Genomic DNA, 17,692 nt, shown 5'->3' on the forward strand with positions numbered 1-17,692 from the left:
ACCATACACAAAAATAAACTCCAAATGGATTAAAGACCTAAATGTAAAGCCAGACACCATCAAACTCTTAGAGGAAACCATAGGCAGAACACTCTGTGACATAAATCACAGCAAGATTCTTTTTGACCCACCTCCTAGAGAAATGGAAATTAAAACAAAAATAAACAAGTGGGACCTAATGAAACTTAAAACCTTTTGCATAGCAAAGGAAACCATAAACAAGACGAAAAGACAATCCTCACAACGGGAGAAAATATTTGCTAATGAAGCAACTAACAAAGGATTAATCTCCAAAATATACAAGCAGCTCATGCAGCTCAATATCAAAAAAAACAAACAAGCTAATCCAAAAATGGGTAGAAGACCTAAATAGACATTTCTCTAAAGAAGATATACAGATTGCCAACAAAACATGAAAGGATGCTCAACATCATTAATCATTAAAGAAATGCAAATCAAAACTACAATGAGGTATCACCTCGCGCCAGTCAGAATGGCCATCATCAAAAAATCTACAAACAATAAATGCTGGAGAGGGTGAGGAGAAAAGGGAACACTCTTGTACCGTTGGTGGGAATATAAATTGATACAGCCACTATAGAGAACAGTATGGAGGTTCCTTAAAAAACTACAAATAGAACTACCATACTACCCAGCAATCCCACTACTGGGCATAGACCCTGAGAAAACCATAACTCCAAAAGAGTCATGTACCAAAATGTTCATTGCAGCTCTATTTACAACAGCCAGGACATGGAAGCAACCTACGTCTCCATCGACAGATGAATGCATAAAGAAGATGTGGCACATATATACAATGGAATATTACTCAGCCATAAAAAGAAACGAAATTGAGTTATTTGTAGTGAGGTGGATGGACCTAGAGACTGTCATACAGAGTGATGTAGGTCACAAAGAGAAAAACAAACACCATATGCTAACACATTTATATGGAAGCTAAAAGAAAATGGTTCTGAAGAGCCTTGGGTCAGGACAGGAATAAAGACACAGACTTAGAGAATGGACTTGAGGACATGGGGAGGGGGAAGGCTAAGCTGGGGTGAAGTGAGAGAGTGGCATGGACTTATATATAGTAACAAATGTAAAACAGATAGCTAGTGGGAAATAGCTGCATAGCACAGGGAGATCAGCTTGGTGCTTTGTGACCACCTAGAGGGTGGGATTGGGAGGGTGTGAGGCAGACGCAAGAGGGAGGAGATGTGGGGATATATGTATATGTATAGCTGATTCATTTTGTTATAAAGCAGAAACTAACACACCATTGTAAAGCAATTATACTCGAATACAGATGTTAAAAAAAAGTTATTACAAAAATACATAAATATATATTCGTAATCACCCTCATTCATAAAGATTTTAATGCTCTACCAAAGTAAAAACAATTTGTCTAGTGTGAATATATAATACTTACACTTAATTAGGTATAAAAATAAATGCAAGTATAAATATGTTTATATGCATGCATATATAAATATATACACAACTATATATGTGTGTATATATGTTGGCGTATCCCTTTGTGTCTAGACCAGAAGAGCTAATATGCTCTAATTGGTATAAATACAGAAGAAAAATTTAACTACTGTCTTATATAAACATTTCAGAAATGTTAATGTAAATGGCCCAGGAAACACTATTTACTAAAGTAGGGTAAATTATATTTAAAGATAATGATGGAATTACTACTGACAAAAATAAAAAATAAATATCTATGATTCCTGATCATTAAAATAAGAATGAAAAACATTTACCATTGTCCTTTGTTCTTGTGAAAGTTATATAATATTTCAGTTTCTGTATCTAACAAACAGAGTGTAATTAAACCAAAATACAAGATGAATCTTAAAATATTATTAAACACAAGAATCAAGGTAACTCACATAACTGATGGTAGGAAAAGAAAGACAACCTTTCTCAGATAATAAAAGAAGATATAGCAGGAGAGCGGTTTAGAAGTGGAAAGAAACAGGTGAGGGATGTTTAGAGGTACAAACTTCCAGTTGCAAAATAAATGAGTCACTGGTATGAAATGTACAGTGTGGGGAATATAGTCAATAACTATGTAATATCTTTGTGTGGAGACATATAACTAGACTTATCGTGGTGACCATTTTGAAATGTATAGATTGGGAGTTTGGGGTTAGTAGATGCAAACTACTATATATAGAATGGATAAACAACAAGGTCCTACTGTATAGCACAGGGAACTATATTCAATATCCTGTAATAAACCATAATGGAAAAGAATATGAAGAAGTTATACATATGTATAACTGAGTCACTATGCTGTACAGCAGAAATTAAACACACTGTAAATCAACTATACTTCAATAAATTTCTTTAAGAATGTAAAAATCCCTACAAAAGAATAAAAAATATCGAATCACTATGTTGTGTAACAGGCACTAACACAGTGCTGTAGATCAATTATACTTCAAAAGCAAACTCATATCAGAAGAGATCAGATTTGTGGCTACCAGAGGTAGGGGGTTGGAGGAGGAGGAATTGGATAAAGGTAGTCAAAAGGTACAAACTCACAAGGATAAGATAAATAAGTTCTAGGGACATAATGAACAGTATGATAAATATAATTAACACTGTTGTATGCTATATATGAAAGTTGTTAAGAGAATAAAGCCTAAGAGTTCTTATCACAAGGAAATTTTTTTGTTTCTTTAATTTTGTATCTATATGAGATGATGGATGTTCACTAAACATATTGTGATTATCATTTCATGATATATGTAAGTCAAATCATTATGCAGTACACCTTAAACTGTGGGTCAATTATGTCTCAATAAAGCTAGAAGGAAAAGAAAGGATTCAGATGAATCCTCTGAAGAGGTATATAGGGCAATGTCTGGAAGGGTCCAAAGCACAAGAGCTTCTGTCTCTGTGAAGCTGGAGCATGTCACCCTCCCAGTGTTGATGTGTCCACAAACCTGGATGTTTTCTGAACTCCATACTATTGGGATTTTTAATGGGGGCTTTATCACATACGTGTCACCAATTATCAACTCCATTTCCAGTCCCTCTCCCATCTCCAGAGAATGCGGGGAGGGGTAGGCATGAAAGATCCAAGCTTCTAATTTTGGCTTGGTCTCTCCAGTGACCAGCCCCATCTAGGAGCGCACCAAGAGCCACCTCATTAGAACAAAAGATATTCCTATCACCCGGTAAATTCCAAGGAGTTCAGTGTCAGATGCTCCTATCACTTAGGAAACTACAAAGGTCTTAGGATTTCTGTGTCAGCAACTGAGGTCAAAGATTAAATACCAGAACAAATGTTCTTCCTACCATCTCTATTTACAAGGGTTTTAGGAGCTATGTGTCAAGAACCAGGGGCAGAAACAAATAGATACATATTTCTTATATTACAAAAGAAGATAGAGAAGATAGAGGAGCAAAACTTTTCTAATTAAAAAAAAAAATTAAATACTGTCTTGTCTACTTTTCTTACATTAAAGAGGGCTGGGCTATTGGCTTTATTATCTGTGTGTAAATATTACATAGGTGAGTTTTTCCTTCAAAATCTAATCACTCTTGACCAATTATTCAATTAAAATTATTATGAGAGCAAGTTGCATAGTCCACCACTCAGCTCAAAAATAAAGTCACCTTGAGCACAGATGTTTGGCCTAACAGTCTTCTTGCGGTGCATTTTTTACATAAAGATGACAGTTTTAACACAGAGCATTTACCTAGGAAAGTCAAAATTCAAGATATCCAATAACCTTTCTTCCAAAGTAAGGAAAGAAAGCATCAAATTTAAAATGTGAAAAATGTAATCCTACAAACTACATCCATAGTTAACACTCTAAGAATTAGATTAAAATTCTACCTTTCAAAATACTAAAGCAGTTAGCATTGGTCGATCATCTTGACTGAAATCTTTTTTGTTTGTTTGTTTGTTTGCGATACGCGGGCCTGTCACTGTTGGGGCCTCTCCTGTTGCGGAGCAACAGGCTCCGGACGCGCAGGCTCAGCGGCCATGGACCACGGGCCTAGCCGCTCCGCGGCATGTGGGATCTTCCCGGACCGGGGCACGAACCCGCGTCCCCTGCATCGGCAGGCGGACTCTCAACCACTGCGCCACCAGGGAAGCCCTTCACTGAAATCTTTTTAAATAATGATGTTCTGTAGAAATGAGTCTAAGTTCTGTAACTCCTGCATATATTCAAAACCAATTTAGGTGTAAAATTAACCGAATATATAAAATAACAATTGGGGCTGGCATCATGGGCTGGCAGCCTGTGCAGTCATGCAGTACTCCATGCTTATAAGAACTCAAGCTTGGTTTCATGTTTTGCTGTCATTCTCCTGAAATTCTTAATTTTTGAACAAGGAACCTGCATCTCCTCTTCTATTGGCCCTAAAAATTAAGTAGCTGATCCTGATTACAATAATTTGGGGAAAGTGGCCAATAGCTATAAGGTTGAAATAAGAAACCAAACAAAATTGGATAAGTTCAAGAAATAATTTTTTTTAAAAACATGAAATTCAAATTAGATGCACCAGGACACAGTGACATACTGGTGGAGGAAATATGAATACAAAATGAATGACTTCCAAATATGAGTATAATTGGAAGATAAGACTCCAAAGACCAGTCTTAGTTGTTTCGGGATATAATCAAATACATCCTAGGGATATTGGATACATTAACTGGAGATAATGGAAATTAAAGTCCCTTTTCTTTTGATTGTCCACATGATTGTATGTGTATGGTTGAGAATAAGATGATTATTTTGCTGGAAACTATGGGAGAAAGGTACATAACTGATTTTCCACTGCAAACTGTTTTACTGACTACTGCTGAGTCTACTGTACTGTTCGTTAACACTTCTGCTTATTTTGAATTCCTCTCTACGACAGAAGAGCTCCTATTCCAAATGCTTTCCACTCTCACTTTCTCAAAGGCACTGGTCCTCTATTCTCCCACCCCCACTTCTTCATGCCACCAACCTAAGACATCCTAAAGAAGAGTTAGCTCCCTCTCAGGTATGGAGTCTCTCATGAGTAAATTTTCTCAGTCTTCCTAATTTCACCTGAAATTATCTTCATATTATCTCAATTCTCTTTTTTCACTCCCGAAGTTCATCCTTCCATTTTTGCTCAGGTATCCTCTCCTGTAAGACCTTGCTCTTACATATTAAGAACATATCTCTATTGGATCTTCCCCCAGATTACAAACAGGCTTAAATCTTCACTGTTCTGACAGTCAATGAGGTGTAAAATTACCTCTATCCTATTACTCATGAAACTGGCCCTTCTCTCTCCTTTTTCATCATCAAACATATTTTTTCATTATCAAACACATGTTAATTTTTTTTCCTGCTTTATTGACATATATTTGACACATAACATGGTGTAAGTTTAAGGTGTACGAGGTATTGATTTGACACATTTATAAATTGCAAAATGATTACCACCCTAGTATTAGTTACCACCTCCATTCCATCACACAATTACCGTTTCTTGTTACCAAACATGTTGAAGAATAATTTACATTTACTGCCTTTACTTTACCACTGCCAATTTCTTCTTTTACGCCAATTTAATCTCACAGTTGCCCCTCTAGCAACTGAACAAGACAACTATAATTAATAAATGAAGGAGTAAATGGGAGTTGAGCAAACAAATCCAGCCGGTAGAGACTACTTTTACAAGTACTAGGTTCTGCAGTTTATGTATGAACAATGTAGGAAGAAGAGAAATAAAAATTATTTTAAGTATTTTTATATGCCAAAAAGGAAGTTAACTATTAGAACTCGGCTAATTCTAAGTTCATTAACTCTATCATTTTAAAGAAAATTCAGAAGTTAGTAACATTTTATTGATACTCTTTACCTATAGTAACTTTATCTACTTTTCATTAAAATTAGACATGTCAAAAATCTTAGTCCATAAAAATAATCTGATCAGTAATTTAATACATAGATGTATTTTCATTGGCCTAATAGTTTTGCTAAAAATTATACTTAAACCTTAGCAGTAAAACAGGTGAAGAGACAGCATGTAAAAAAAAATATGCCTTCTGTAATCATTTGGAGCATAAGCTTAATATCATCTCTTTATGGTGACAGCAGATTTATAGACAGAGGCCAAGACATTTGATATTTTTTTCCTTAAGGACACACCAAGTATAAAGAGCTACAAAAAATAACCTCGCTCGGGCTTCCCTGGTGGCGCAGTGGCTGAGAGTCCGCCTGCTGATGCAGGGGACACGGGTTCGTGCCCCGGTCCGGGAAGATCCCACATGCCGCGGAGCGGCTGGGCCCGTGAGCCATGGCTGCTGAGCCTGCGCGTCCGGAGCCCGTGCTCCGCAACGGGAGAGGCCACAACAGTGAGAGGCCCCGCGTATCGCAAAAATAAATAAATAAATAACCTTGCTCATAAAGAAAAATATGAGTGGCTTATATACCTCTTATTGCCTGCCAGACCACAGTTAGATCTGCTAAGACCACCTTTCTGATCTGCTGGAGAGAGAATGGTGAAGAAAGAGAAGAGCCCAAGATTACCTTAAGTTTCTGGCCTGAGAAATTTAAAGAATGAGTTGACATGAACGAGAATGGAGAAACTGTTGGGTAGGTTTGATAGGAGCTCGAATCTGAGTATGTTATGTTTGAGCTGCTTACTAAATATCCACATAGAGACATAACAGAAGGGTGGATATACAGTTCTGGAGTTTAGGGCAGAGGTCTGTATTAGAGATAATATTTTGAGAATCCATTAGCATGTAAAGAATATTTAAAGCCACAACACTGCATAAAATATCCAAAGGAGTGAGTGAAGAAAGAAAAGACAGCATGAAGCTTAAAACTATTTCGCTTACAACTGGATCTAGTTAGGCAAAATTTGTTTCAGAATTCTTTCTTATGTGTTTATGAGTGAGACTGGCATAGGACTTTGCTTCTTGTACCATTTTCATCAATTTTAAAAATTGAAGTATAGTTGTTTTACAACATTATATTAGTTTCATGTGTACAACATAGTGACTCAATATTTTTATAGATTATACTCCATTTAAAGTTATTACAAAATAATGGCTATATTTTCCTGTGCTGTACAATATATCCTTGTTTCTTATTTCTTATTTTATACATAGTAGTTTGTATCTCTTAACCCCATACCCTTCTATCACCCCTCCCCTCACTGGTAACCACTAGTTTGCTCTCTATACCTGTGAATCTGTTTCTTTTTTGTTATATATATTTGCTCATTTTATTTTTTAGATTCCTGAGATAAACATATAAGTAATAACATAGAGTATTTGTCTTTATCTTAGTTATTTCACTAAGCATAACACTCTTTAGGTCCATCCACATTGTTGGAAATGGCAGAATTCCATTCTTTTTTAATGTGTAATATTCCATTGTGTGTGTGTACACACACACACACATATACATACATAAATACATATTTTTTGTATTCATTCTCTGTTGATGGACACTTGGGCTGCTTCCATATCTTGGCTATTATAAATAATGCTGCTATGAAGACTGGGGTGCATGTATCTCTTCAAGTTAATGTTTTTGTTTTTTTCAGATGTATACCCAGGAATGGAATTGCTGGATCATATGGTAGTTCTATTTTTAGTCTTTTTAGGAACCTCATACTGTTTTCCATAGTGGCTGCACCAATTTACAAACCTACAGTGTACTAGGGTGCCCTTTTCTTCACATCCTCACCAACATTTGTTATCTGTATACATTTTGATGACACCTATTTTGACAGGTGTGAGGTAATATTTCATTGTCGTTTTGATTTGCATTTCTCTGATGATTAGCAATGATGAGCATTTTTTCATGTGCCTTTGGCCATCTGTACATCTTTCCTTCTTGTACCATTTTTGTCAAATTTTAGTAAGAATATTTTCTAGCCGTATTTTTCAGCCTGTCTTAATCAGCTTGGGCTTCTATAACAAAATACCATAGATCAGGAGGCTTAAACAGCATACATTATTTCTCACAGTTCTAGAGGCTGAGAAGTTCAAGATCAAGGTATCTGCAGATTCAGTGTCTGGTGAGGGCCCTCTTTCTAGTTTGCAAATGGTCTCCTTCTTGCTGTATCCTCACGTATCTGGAAGAATTATCTCTCTCATGTCTCTTTATCTCAGGGCATCTCAGATCTTCCTTTTGGAATTTCTTTGCTTTAGAAAGGATCTGCTGAGGTAAAAATCTCAATTTCTGTTTCTCTGAAAATGTCTAATTTGCCCTTGCAATTTTGCTAGGTTCAGAACTCTGGGATGGTGGTATTTTTTTCTCAATATCTTGAAAACATTTTTCCAATTTTTTTTCTGATTCTTTTGTTGTAGTTAAAAAGTCTAATGTCAGTCTAAGTTTCATTCCTTCAAAAATGATCTGTCTCTCCTCTCTGGTTGCTAATGTAAATTTGTCTTTGTTTTTGGAATTCTGCAGTTTCACTGTGAAATGTCTAAGCGTGGATTTCTATTTATTTATGCTGTCTGTTATACATTGTGCTTCCTGGTTAAGTAGGTTGGCTCTGCAAGTTATTCCTCAGTATCCTTCACATATTCCCGCCTATCCATTTTCTTTATTCTTGCCTCAGAGTCTCCCATTAGACCTAAGTTAGACATTCACGACCTACTCCCAATATATATTTTGCCTTCCTGTTCATACTGTCTACCTCCTTAGGTTTTGGTACCACATTCCTTATATTTCAATTTCCTCATAACTCATTTGTTTCAACTGTTTAATATACACTGAACACAGCCATTATTTTTTCCAATTTTTAGAGTGATAATTTTAATTTTAGTACTCATATTTTGATCTGTTTTTCAAATCTTCCTCATCAACTTTTAGTGTCTTGTTTCTTCATTTGATTCTCACTTTCATTTCTTTCTTTAACATTTCACCTACTTATATTAATTACCTGGCAATTCTAGTACCTGATATTGTAGAGGAGGTGATCTAAATTCACTGTGTTGCATGTGATTACTTTGCTTCATGATGGCTTGTTTTCTTGTGCTTGTGGGGTTTATCGTGAGCTCAAATTTCACAAAATTTAGTTTGTGAGAATACTAAGGTGCTTTTCTTTCTAAGAATTTGGATTCACCTCTCACTAGTGCTAGGGTGCTACCAACCTGGAGCTACTTTAACTTAATCTCTTGTCTTAGGGATACCTTGACGCTTACTGGTAATACACACTCAAATAAGTGACTCTCACAAGAACAGGCCTACGGTTACACATTTTCAGGTGAGATGATTATAATTATTCTTACTTTTAATTTTATACTTAGAGTGGGAAGAGAGATAGACATATTTTTATATTAGGACATTTCACAGACAGAATACCCCCGTCCATCATTGTACTGAAGCTATAACCCTTGTTTTACATAGAATCTCTGTTCACCTCCCCCATTTGCTTGAGCCTGAGGCTCAGATTTCTACTGTATCAAATGGCTTAATTTAACCAAACTCTGGGTTTCTAGCATTAGCTTTTAGCACTAAGGCAATACAAGGGTCAGTGCTCATAGTTGTATTAGTTCTATGACTTTTGTTTCATCTGCATTTTTTTCTTTGTCCTGGCCTTTAAAGGTTTACCCACTTCCTTGCAAGAGAGAAAACATTTAAAACTGTATTTGTTGGAAATTTCCCAGCATCTTGGTGCTTTGAAGAGGGCATTTTAGAAAACTGAGTCTGCCTCATCCTTGGGAATGGAAGTCAGCCCCTTCTCAACATATGTGGAGTTAATCAAATCTACCTCATAAAAATAATGTGGGGATTAAATTTAACACTGTTTATAATTGCTTAGCACGAGGACTGACATAAAAATGCACTCAGTAAATTGTAGCTTTTACTATTTATATTATACATTGATATTTTCTAAGAAGTAAACACATTGACAAAATCATAAAGATATTCTTTTATAGATAAATGGCTTTCCAATAATAATTCTGACCTCAAGAATGATATACAGTCACTTGTTTTCCTGGATTACTTTACAGTTTTCCTTCAGTCAATATTTGTCTATTCTTCCCTATCTATGCTAAGGTAGATGTGACACTCAGTGACCAATTCAAAATTCTAATTACTGGAGCAATTCATGAGTCCCTCAAGCTGCCTATCATGAGCGTTACTACTAAACAGAATCAACCAATTTAGATTTTGCTTCTTCTCTTTTACTGTCTGCTATTTAATGTCACGTGAAAAAAACTTATACATGACTTTGAGAAGACCAGAAATGGGGGCATTCACAATACACAAGAAAGATGAAATAATCACTAATCAAGAGAACTGGTAAAGGCTTTGGACTTCTAAATACATGTGATTTTAATATTTAAAGCTCTAAAATGCTTTTTATAAAATTAGTCATCCCTAATATTTTTAAACTCATACTGTAAGCTTTCCTTAGAAATTGGGAAACTAGTTACTTGCAATATTCACTTCTTACCAAGCAGCTTTTATTTTTAATATAAGGAAAAGATCACTGAGATTGAAGGCAGCATGGTCAACCAGTATGTGCCCAGGCTCCAAGAGCAGAGACCTGGGTCTAAGCATACTAGCGTTGTGGCCTTTGATACCCTATCCATTTCTATAAAATAGGAATGTACAATAGAAGTCCTTATAACATAAGGTTGCTGTGAGAACAAATGAGAAAATGCATGTCAGACACTTGGAGCAGTGCCTGGGCCTTTGTAACAATTATACTATTATTGCTATTATTATACATTTTGCTGTATCGCTAACAAATCGTCTGTAGCTTGGTTACTCTGTAATAAGTTGGAAAAATTAGATTATTTGGTACAATTTTTGGAGCTGTTTCCTGGTTTGCTAACCATCTCTCAAATCATTACTGTGAGTAGAAAATGTAGTGCCATATGATTCTGAAGAGTGAAAGATGCCTTTTCAAGGAATGGAAATAATTTATCACTTATCTGAATGCAAACTCACACTCTGAAATTAGGAACAGGATCTAGCAAATCTCTTTTAAATATTCATAGGCAATAAAATCTCTGGCTGTTTGATTGATCTAACAGGCAACTGAATGTTACCTTTGTTCTACATAATTGCCCCTACAGGAAACATCAGTTAGGCAATTAAAAAAAAAAAAAAACAAACCTTTGACATAGGCATTTTAATCGAGAAGAAAATGGGCTAAGGCTCATATTCAAGAGAAAGGGCACTTGTTTATTAATGGAAAAACTGTTTTTCTTTAGCCAAAAAAAAAAATCAAGAAATTTATGGCTTAAAAAAATTCAGAATTTTTGACTATAACAATCCAATATACAACATAGATTTTTTTAAAAAGGAAATCAATTTTAAAACTCTGTTACTGTAATTATTTTATTTCCCCAGACTCTTAGATAATTATCCCAAGGCTGCATCTGCATTGCATCAAAACACCAGTCTTTTCAACTGAATATTCAGTGGGAACGTCCAAACGATTGATTTAGCTAACAAAGTACTAGATATTTCTCTATTACCTAGATAGTCTGGAATTGATCAAAGTACTCAGATTATACCCTGAGAACTAGGAAAACCCTGTCTACTCATCCTTTTAATTCAACATCTTATTTTTAAAGTCACATTGGCATACTAAAGACTAGCAGAACAGAATTTGAGAAGGATATTATCTCTAACATGATGTGGTTTTCATCAAAGCTCTAAAGCACCAAATATGCTTTATTTACATTGCCAAATTACTCTCAGGTTATTATTGGCTAGATATCTTATATAAGCATAGCCAGGGCTAATAGTGGTTTCAAGTTTATTTATTGTTACTATAGCGTTCTGTTTAATTGATTACTGAAGTAGAATGAAAAATTCCTTCCAATTTTAAGACCTTTGGAATGATAAAAGTCCTTTCATCAGTCTTCTGAATTTTATTTAAATAATGGAGGTGTGTACATTTCATTGTTTTTCACATTGGAATATATGTATATGTTTGTCTATCCCTGCCCTGGTAGCACACACGCATGCACGCACACACACACATACACTGCTTTGAGGGTAGATACTACAGCATACAACCTAGTAAAAATAAAAACACTTTCCAGGCAGTATTTTATATATTGCTCAGGAGAATCTTATGAAATAGGATCTGTCATCGCAGAAGAGGAAATGGAAGCTTGAAAATATTTCCCAAGGGTACAGAGCCAATGGGTTGTAGATGGATGTGTTTATTGTCTTTTAACATTCATGTTGGTGATACTGGAATATTTCTCTCTTTGCCAGCTGGCAGGATGCTAAGCTTTGTCAATAAAGGGTGCTGGAGTGACACTGGGGGAGGTAAAGTTTTCTCTGTTCAGTGTGTTTTTACTTCTTGCTCCCGTGGCTCTGGGTTGGCCTGTGGGATGCCTGGTGGGGTTCACCTCGTCTGTTCCCCACCCCCCCAATAAATTTTAGCAGCACCCTCTACAGGTGCCTTCTGACAAGTTCAGTGGGTGCTCCAGTGCCAAGTCCAACCTGGGTGCCAAATCCATGGGCAGCTTTCTGGAGCCCAAGCTGGTTTCCCTAAATTCAGTGGCCCCTACTGTAGCTAGCTTCCCAGTGAGTCCAACAGGCAATCCCCTCTAGCTTCCCAGAAAATTCAATAGCAGCCCCCACAGGTTACCTCCCCATGAATTTTGTCATCATCCCACTCCAAGATTCCCTTCACACAAGCTTGAGCCCACTGACTACATACTAGCTCTGGTTTGGGTCAACCCAGCAAACTTCTTTGTCATCTCATGCTCTGGAGACATACTCTTTCCAAACAGGTTTGAATCCCAGCCTTGGGTAGAGTCCCTCACTTTCCAAGTCAATTCCTTCCCTGGGTACTATCCCTTGGTTCTAGGGAATTCTTTGGAGTTCTCTTCTATTTCCTCTTAAAAATCAATTCCCAGTAATTACTTAATATTTATTTGTATTAAACGTTCCCTGTTCAAGTTACTGTGTAACCTGTTTTCTGTTACCTGTCTGACCCTGATTAATACCAAGGGTTATTCCAACCCAAGATTTTCTGATTCAAATTTCAATGCTTTAAAACTCAGTTTGGATACAGCAAAATAAGCGTTCAATCAAGGTTTGTTGTTGAGTTGAATTATTATCTATTTGGGGGAAATACCAGGTTCCACAACAGAGACCTCTGAAATGTAAAGACATAAGTAGTTTTTTGTGTTGCTAAAGGTTTGCAAGAGCATTACATAAATGAGGCTGATGCCAAGATCAGGATTAGAGACTGGTCTACTCCTAAGGACAGAATAGACAAACACTGAACATGGTTAATAATTAAAATTTGGGCCTCTTCACAGCTTAGCCAAAATCAGTTTTACAGTGTGCCTTTTGACTTTTTTTTTTGATTGAACTCTAATTTCTAACCTGACACTAAAATTCAAATACAAATACAAGCACATTCCAATTCTATATCAAAATCCAAATGTAAATGACCTTTGACCTAGTTGCCACCTCGGAATACCTACTTCTGCCCACGTCCAGTAACAGTGCGATAGGGTCAAGGGCTAAAGGACTGTTTAGAATCGCCTATTTCCAGTCCGTAGTCCCTTATATTGATATGGAGAAAGTATGATTAGACTACTAAACAAAGGTAGTGCAGGATTAAGGATTGTCTGGAGTCTCCGCTAATCAGGACTTCTTTCTTTCCAATGTATAAACATGATCAAACTTCTCCCCCATGTAAATAACAAAAGGTTCCCTGCATACCGTCATAGCCACCATCCCTCCTTAGGACCTTTCTTTGCCTTCACAGCCAAGCTCCTCACAAGGATCGTGCACACTTGCCTTCCCTGTCCTTTTCTCTAATATCTTCTGTATCGCACTGTCACCAGAGTCTATCCTCAGGAAAACTCCATCAAAACTGCTCTAGGAAAGGTCACAAGTGACATCCTTTTTGCCCAATTCTGTCTTCATCTTACTGGGTTTCTCCACCCATACTTGACAGTTTTTCATGACTCCTCTTTATAAACTGCTACCTGCTAAGCACCCTGGTTTTAACTTGCGTCTCCTCTTACCTCTGATCATTTCTTCTCATCTCCTTTGTAGACACTGTTTCCTCAGCCGAAAACTTGATATGGGGTATAACTCTGAAAATCTGTCTCATTCTTTTTCTTTTCTTTTCTTTTTCTTATTTGGGATGATCTCAGGAACTTTGCAGTTTTAATTAGCACGTAGCCTGACAAATTCCCCATCTGTGTAACTAGTCTGAATCACTCTCTTTAACTTTAGGGCTGTGTAACTCTCTCTTACTGGATTAGGGAATATCTCCACCTGGGTACTCCGTAAGTACTGCAGCAGATCCTGTTGCTGCCCAGCCACATAACCTCTTAGCCTCAGAACCTCTAAGTTCACTTGAAGCTTTGGTGGCCAGTATGTGCACGCACTGCTAGATTCCCACCTTAAGCCTCCACATTTCTCAATTTTACTGCTCTAGGCCGCCCAGAAGTACTGGGATTTTATGCACCCAAGGGCAATCCTCAAACACAAAGGGAGGAAAATTGGTGGACAAATGTTCCAGCTTCCATTAGCCCAGCGGGACAATTCTAAGTGAGCTCTATGACACTGGTGTTCTACCTCATTTCTTTAAAGCTCCCAGTGGGACTGAGCTCAGTAACTCCCAATGGAAACTCACTCATAAAAGCATCCTTTATCACACTTCCAACATTTCATTCTCCATTCTCCCCATGCACTCACTTGTCCTTCTTGGTATCATCTCCAAAATAAATTACCAAAGCCTAAGGTCTTCACTCGGGTTGCTTTTGATTAATATCAAACTTAAACAGACACGTCTGGCTCAATGGGGGTAAAAAATGACATGTGATCTTTCACCTCCAAACTTGTTTTTTCTTACTTTCTCAAAGTTGTTTCTGAAAAATATCTGATACTCAGTCACCTGAGTCAGAAACCCAGATACTCTTCTGAATTTTGCATTTGCTCTGTATCTATCACCAATGGCCTTGCCTTCAACTGAGCTAAAAGTATTGCTTCTTACTTGGTCTCACTGCCTGCAGTCTCCCTGTCTCTTAGACCCCCCACCCCACTGTCCAGTCTCCACAGAGGTAACGTAATCTGATGGTGGCAACTCTCTTCTCCTTCCCCCTTATAAGTTAAACCCTTCAGTGGTTCCCTAAGTGCATGGCTCTACAGCAGGCTTTTTGTGAAGCATAGATCTCCCTTAGCAATCTCACTCATGCTTATTTGTTCAGGCTCACCTTCAACCAGACTCCCATTTGCATTCTGTGTTTTAGCAAAACCAAATACTTCCAATTTTCTGTAGCTGCTGGTGGCTGCCTGCCTGGAATCACCCTCTTACTCTTGCCCACTTGGCTGTCTCCTACTCTAATTTAAAAATGTAGTTTACAACAAATCTTCTCTAGGAAAGCTACCCCAAATACCTTTCACTGCTGACCCACACAAGTCTGTGTCCTTTTCTATGTTCTCTAATCCTCTGTCGTAACTTTTAACCCAACATTTTGCATCTTATAAGGATATTATTTGTTTCCATGTCCTGGAACACACTAAGAAATGAATAATTTTTTGCTTAACTAATCAATGACTATAAGTAGTGAAGTACAGATACTTTTTCTGACTTATTACCAAACCTTCAGTGTCTCACATGTTATAGATGCACTTAGCAATCAGATACGAAAGTAAACCTCATTATGATTTTTTTTTCCTTCTTGACCAATAATCCATTCTTGATTTAGGAGAGTGCATGCAAAATATTGTTTGATTCAGAAAAATGTTAATTTTTTCAATTTTGATTTGAAAAATTCACACCATATGTATTAATTTTTAAATATGAAAACCCCTCTGTTATATGTAAATACAAACTCATATTATTTGGGAACAATAAACAATATTCAATATCTTGGGCACTAATAAAATCACATGTATTATTAACAGATTATATATGACCATAAAAAACATGTGAGTACATGTTTGAACAGAGAAAGAGAGAGAGAGAGGTGACGATACCTACACATATTAGTTAATCTTGCATATGGAAAAGAACTGTGGTCAGATAAGATCCGATTTTGAACACCAGATTAACTATTTACTCATGTGAAGATGTAAGCGAGTTACTGTACTTGGTCTGTCTCAGGTTTCCTATTAAAACCCATACTTTATAAAGTTTTAGTAAGATAAAATGATATGATACACATATAAATATTTCATCTATGTCTAGAACTTGAAAGTTTCTACAACCTGGAAGCTGAGCTAATATTTAACTTATTCCTCATTTTGACTGAGAGGCATAAAGGTATTTGCTAGTCTTCATGCAAATTAGTTTAAAGAGATTTTTTTCACTCTTCTTGTCATACCTCTTCATGTAGTTCTCTCCAACGAGAATTAAATGTCTCGAGTTCCTCATTGATCAGTTCATCCATGACTCCGCCATCTGTTAGGGTCTGTGCCAATATGCGAATCTGATTTGGGTTATCCTCTGAATGTTGCATCAAATTTTCAAGTGACTGAAATACATTTGCAATAATTACTATTTCACTTCTTTTTCTAAATCCATTGAACTAACCCAAAATGTTCAGTATCTTCTGATTCACATATAATTAAGTTACAAGCAACTTAAAGCAATATTTAATTGGGATAACAAAACATGAAAGATCATTGTTATTTCAAAACTATGATGTTGCTCCATGTCAATCTTCATGGGCTTGTGGCAGAACTATGGAATGGGGTACATAAAAAATGATTCACGGCCACCTTCTTCTCTGAGGCTCTCTACTATAAAACCTGGAAGGTAAGACACCCAATTTCCCAACTTCTCTTATAGCTAGTGATGGCCAAGTGACATGATTCTGACAATGTACATAGGTAGAAATTCAAGAGCAGAGTTTCCCTTCTCACATGAAAAAAAAAAGTCACAGTACTTTAGAAGAAATCCCTCTGGTCTTCACACTTTTTCACACATATATGGCTTACAGGTAAAGTAGCCATATTTGGACTGGGAGACAATAAAAACAAGGATGAGGTCCTTCAATCTGTTCATTTTGTAGGATAAGTGCATGATCACATCCTTTGTTCTGGCCATGACCCTTTTACTCATGCGGTATAACTTTGCAAGTTCGTTTCATCTTTTTTGGAAGATGCTTCACACTGTTAGTTCACAACGAATGTTTGGTCACTGAACATCTCTGAATAGGACAGGGACATAATTATAGTCTATTTGAGGCCTCTCTCATTGCTCTTTGATACCTCTTCAAGTTTTACAATTCTCTTGCAAAAGTAAGGAAGTTGGATATAATCATGCCCAGGTTTCTGCTGCAACGTCCCAGGATCCCAATTCTATTCACTCAAAAACATTTCATATTTTCTTCACATTTTGATTAATTTATGTACCTTATTGTAGCAGATTTACAAAGGGTCTGCACTACAAGTGGCTCTACACACAATACATAGGCTAAAACTACATATTCATTACATATAAAGGATTATCCAAAAGTACAATAAAATGCATAGGACATAAACGATTGTCAGAAATTCACATAAATCAAAGCTTATACATGCAAACTCCTTTAAATTTTACTTTTTAAAGATCTCCAAAATAAAACTTGAAAATGTACTAAAATTCTCTATGTACTAAAATGTATGAACATTTTAAAGATACATTTACAATATCAAAGCATGCCTATTTAATACCTTGAAACATTCTGTAAGGTATAAATTTATGATTTTAAATAATTAAAAATATG

General features: G+C 36.4%; 1 protein-coding gene across 1 annotated transcript in view; it reads right to left on the reverse strand.

The window, feature by feature from the left end:
* The window catches only part of DMD (dystrophin), a 2,099,690-nt gene that overhangs the window by 1,323,764 nt on the left and 758,234 nt on the right, over positions 1–17,692 (reverse strand). The window contains exon 29 of the mRNA XM_032618871.1: positions 16,307–16,456. Coding sequence (XP_032474762.1) covers positions 16,307–16,456 — 150 coding nt within the window. The remainder of the gene's footprint in view (positions 1–16,306; positions 16,457–17,692) is intronic.

This window comes from Phocoena sinus, chromosome X, assembly GCF_008692025.1.
Source record: "Phocoena sinus isolate mPhoSin1 chromosome X, mPhoSin1.pri, whole genome shotgun sequence".
NCBI lineage: Eukaryota > Metazoa > Chordata > Mammalia > Artiodactyla > Phocoenidae > Phocoena > Phocoena sinus.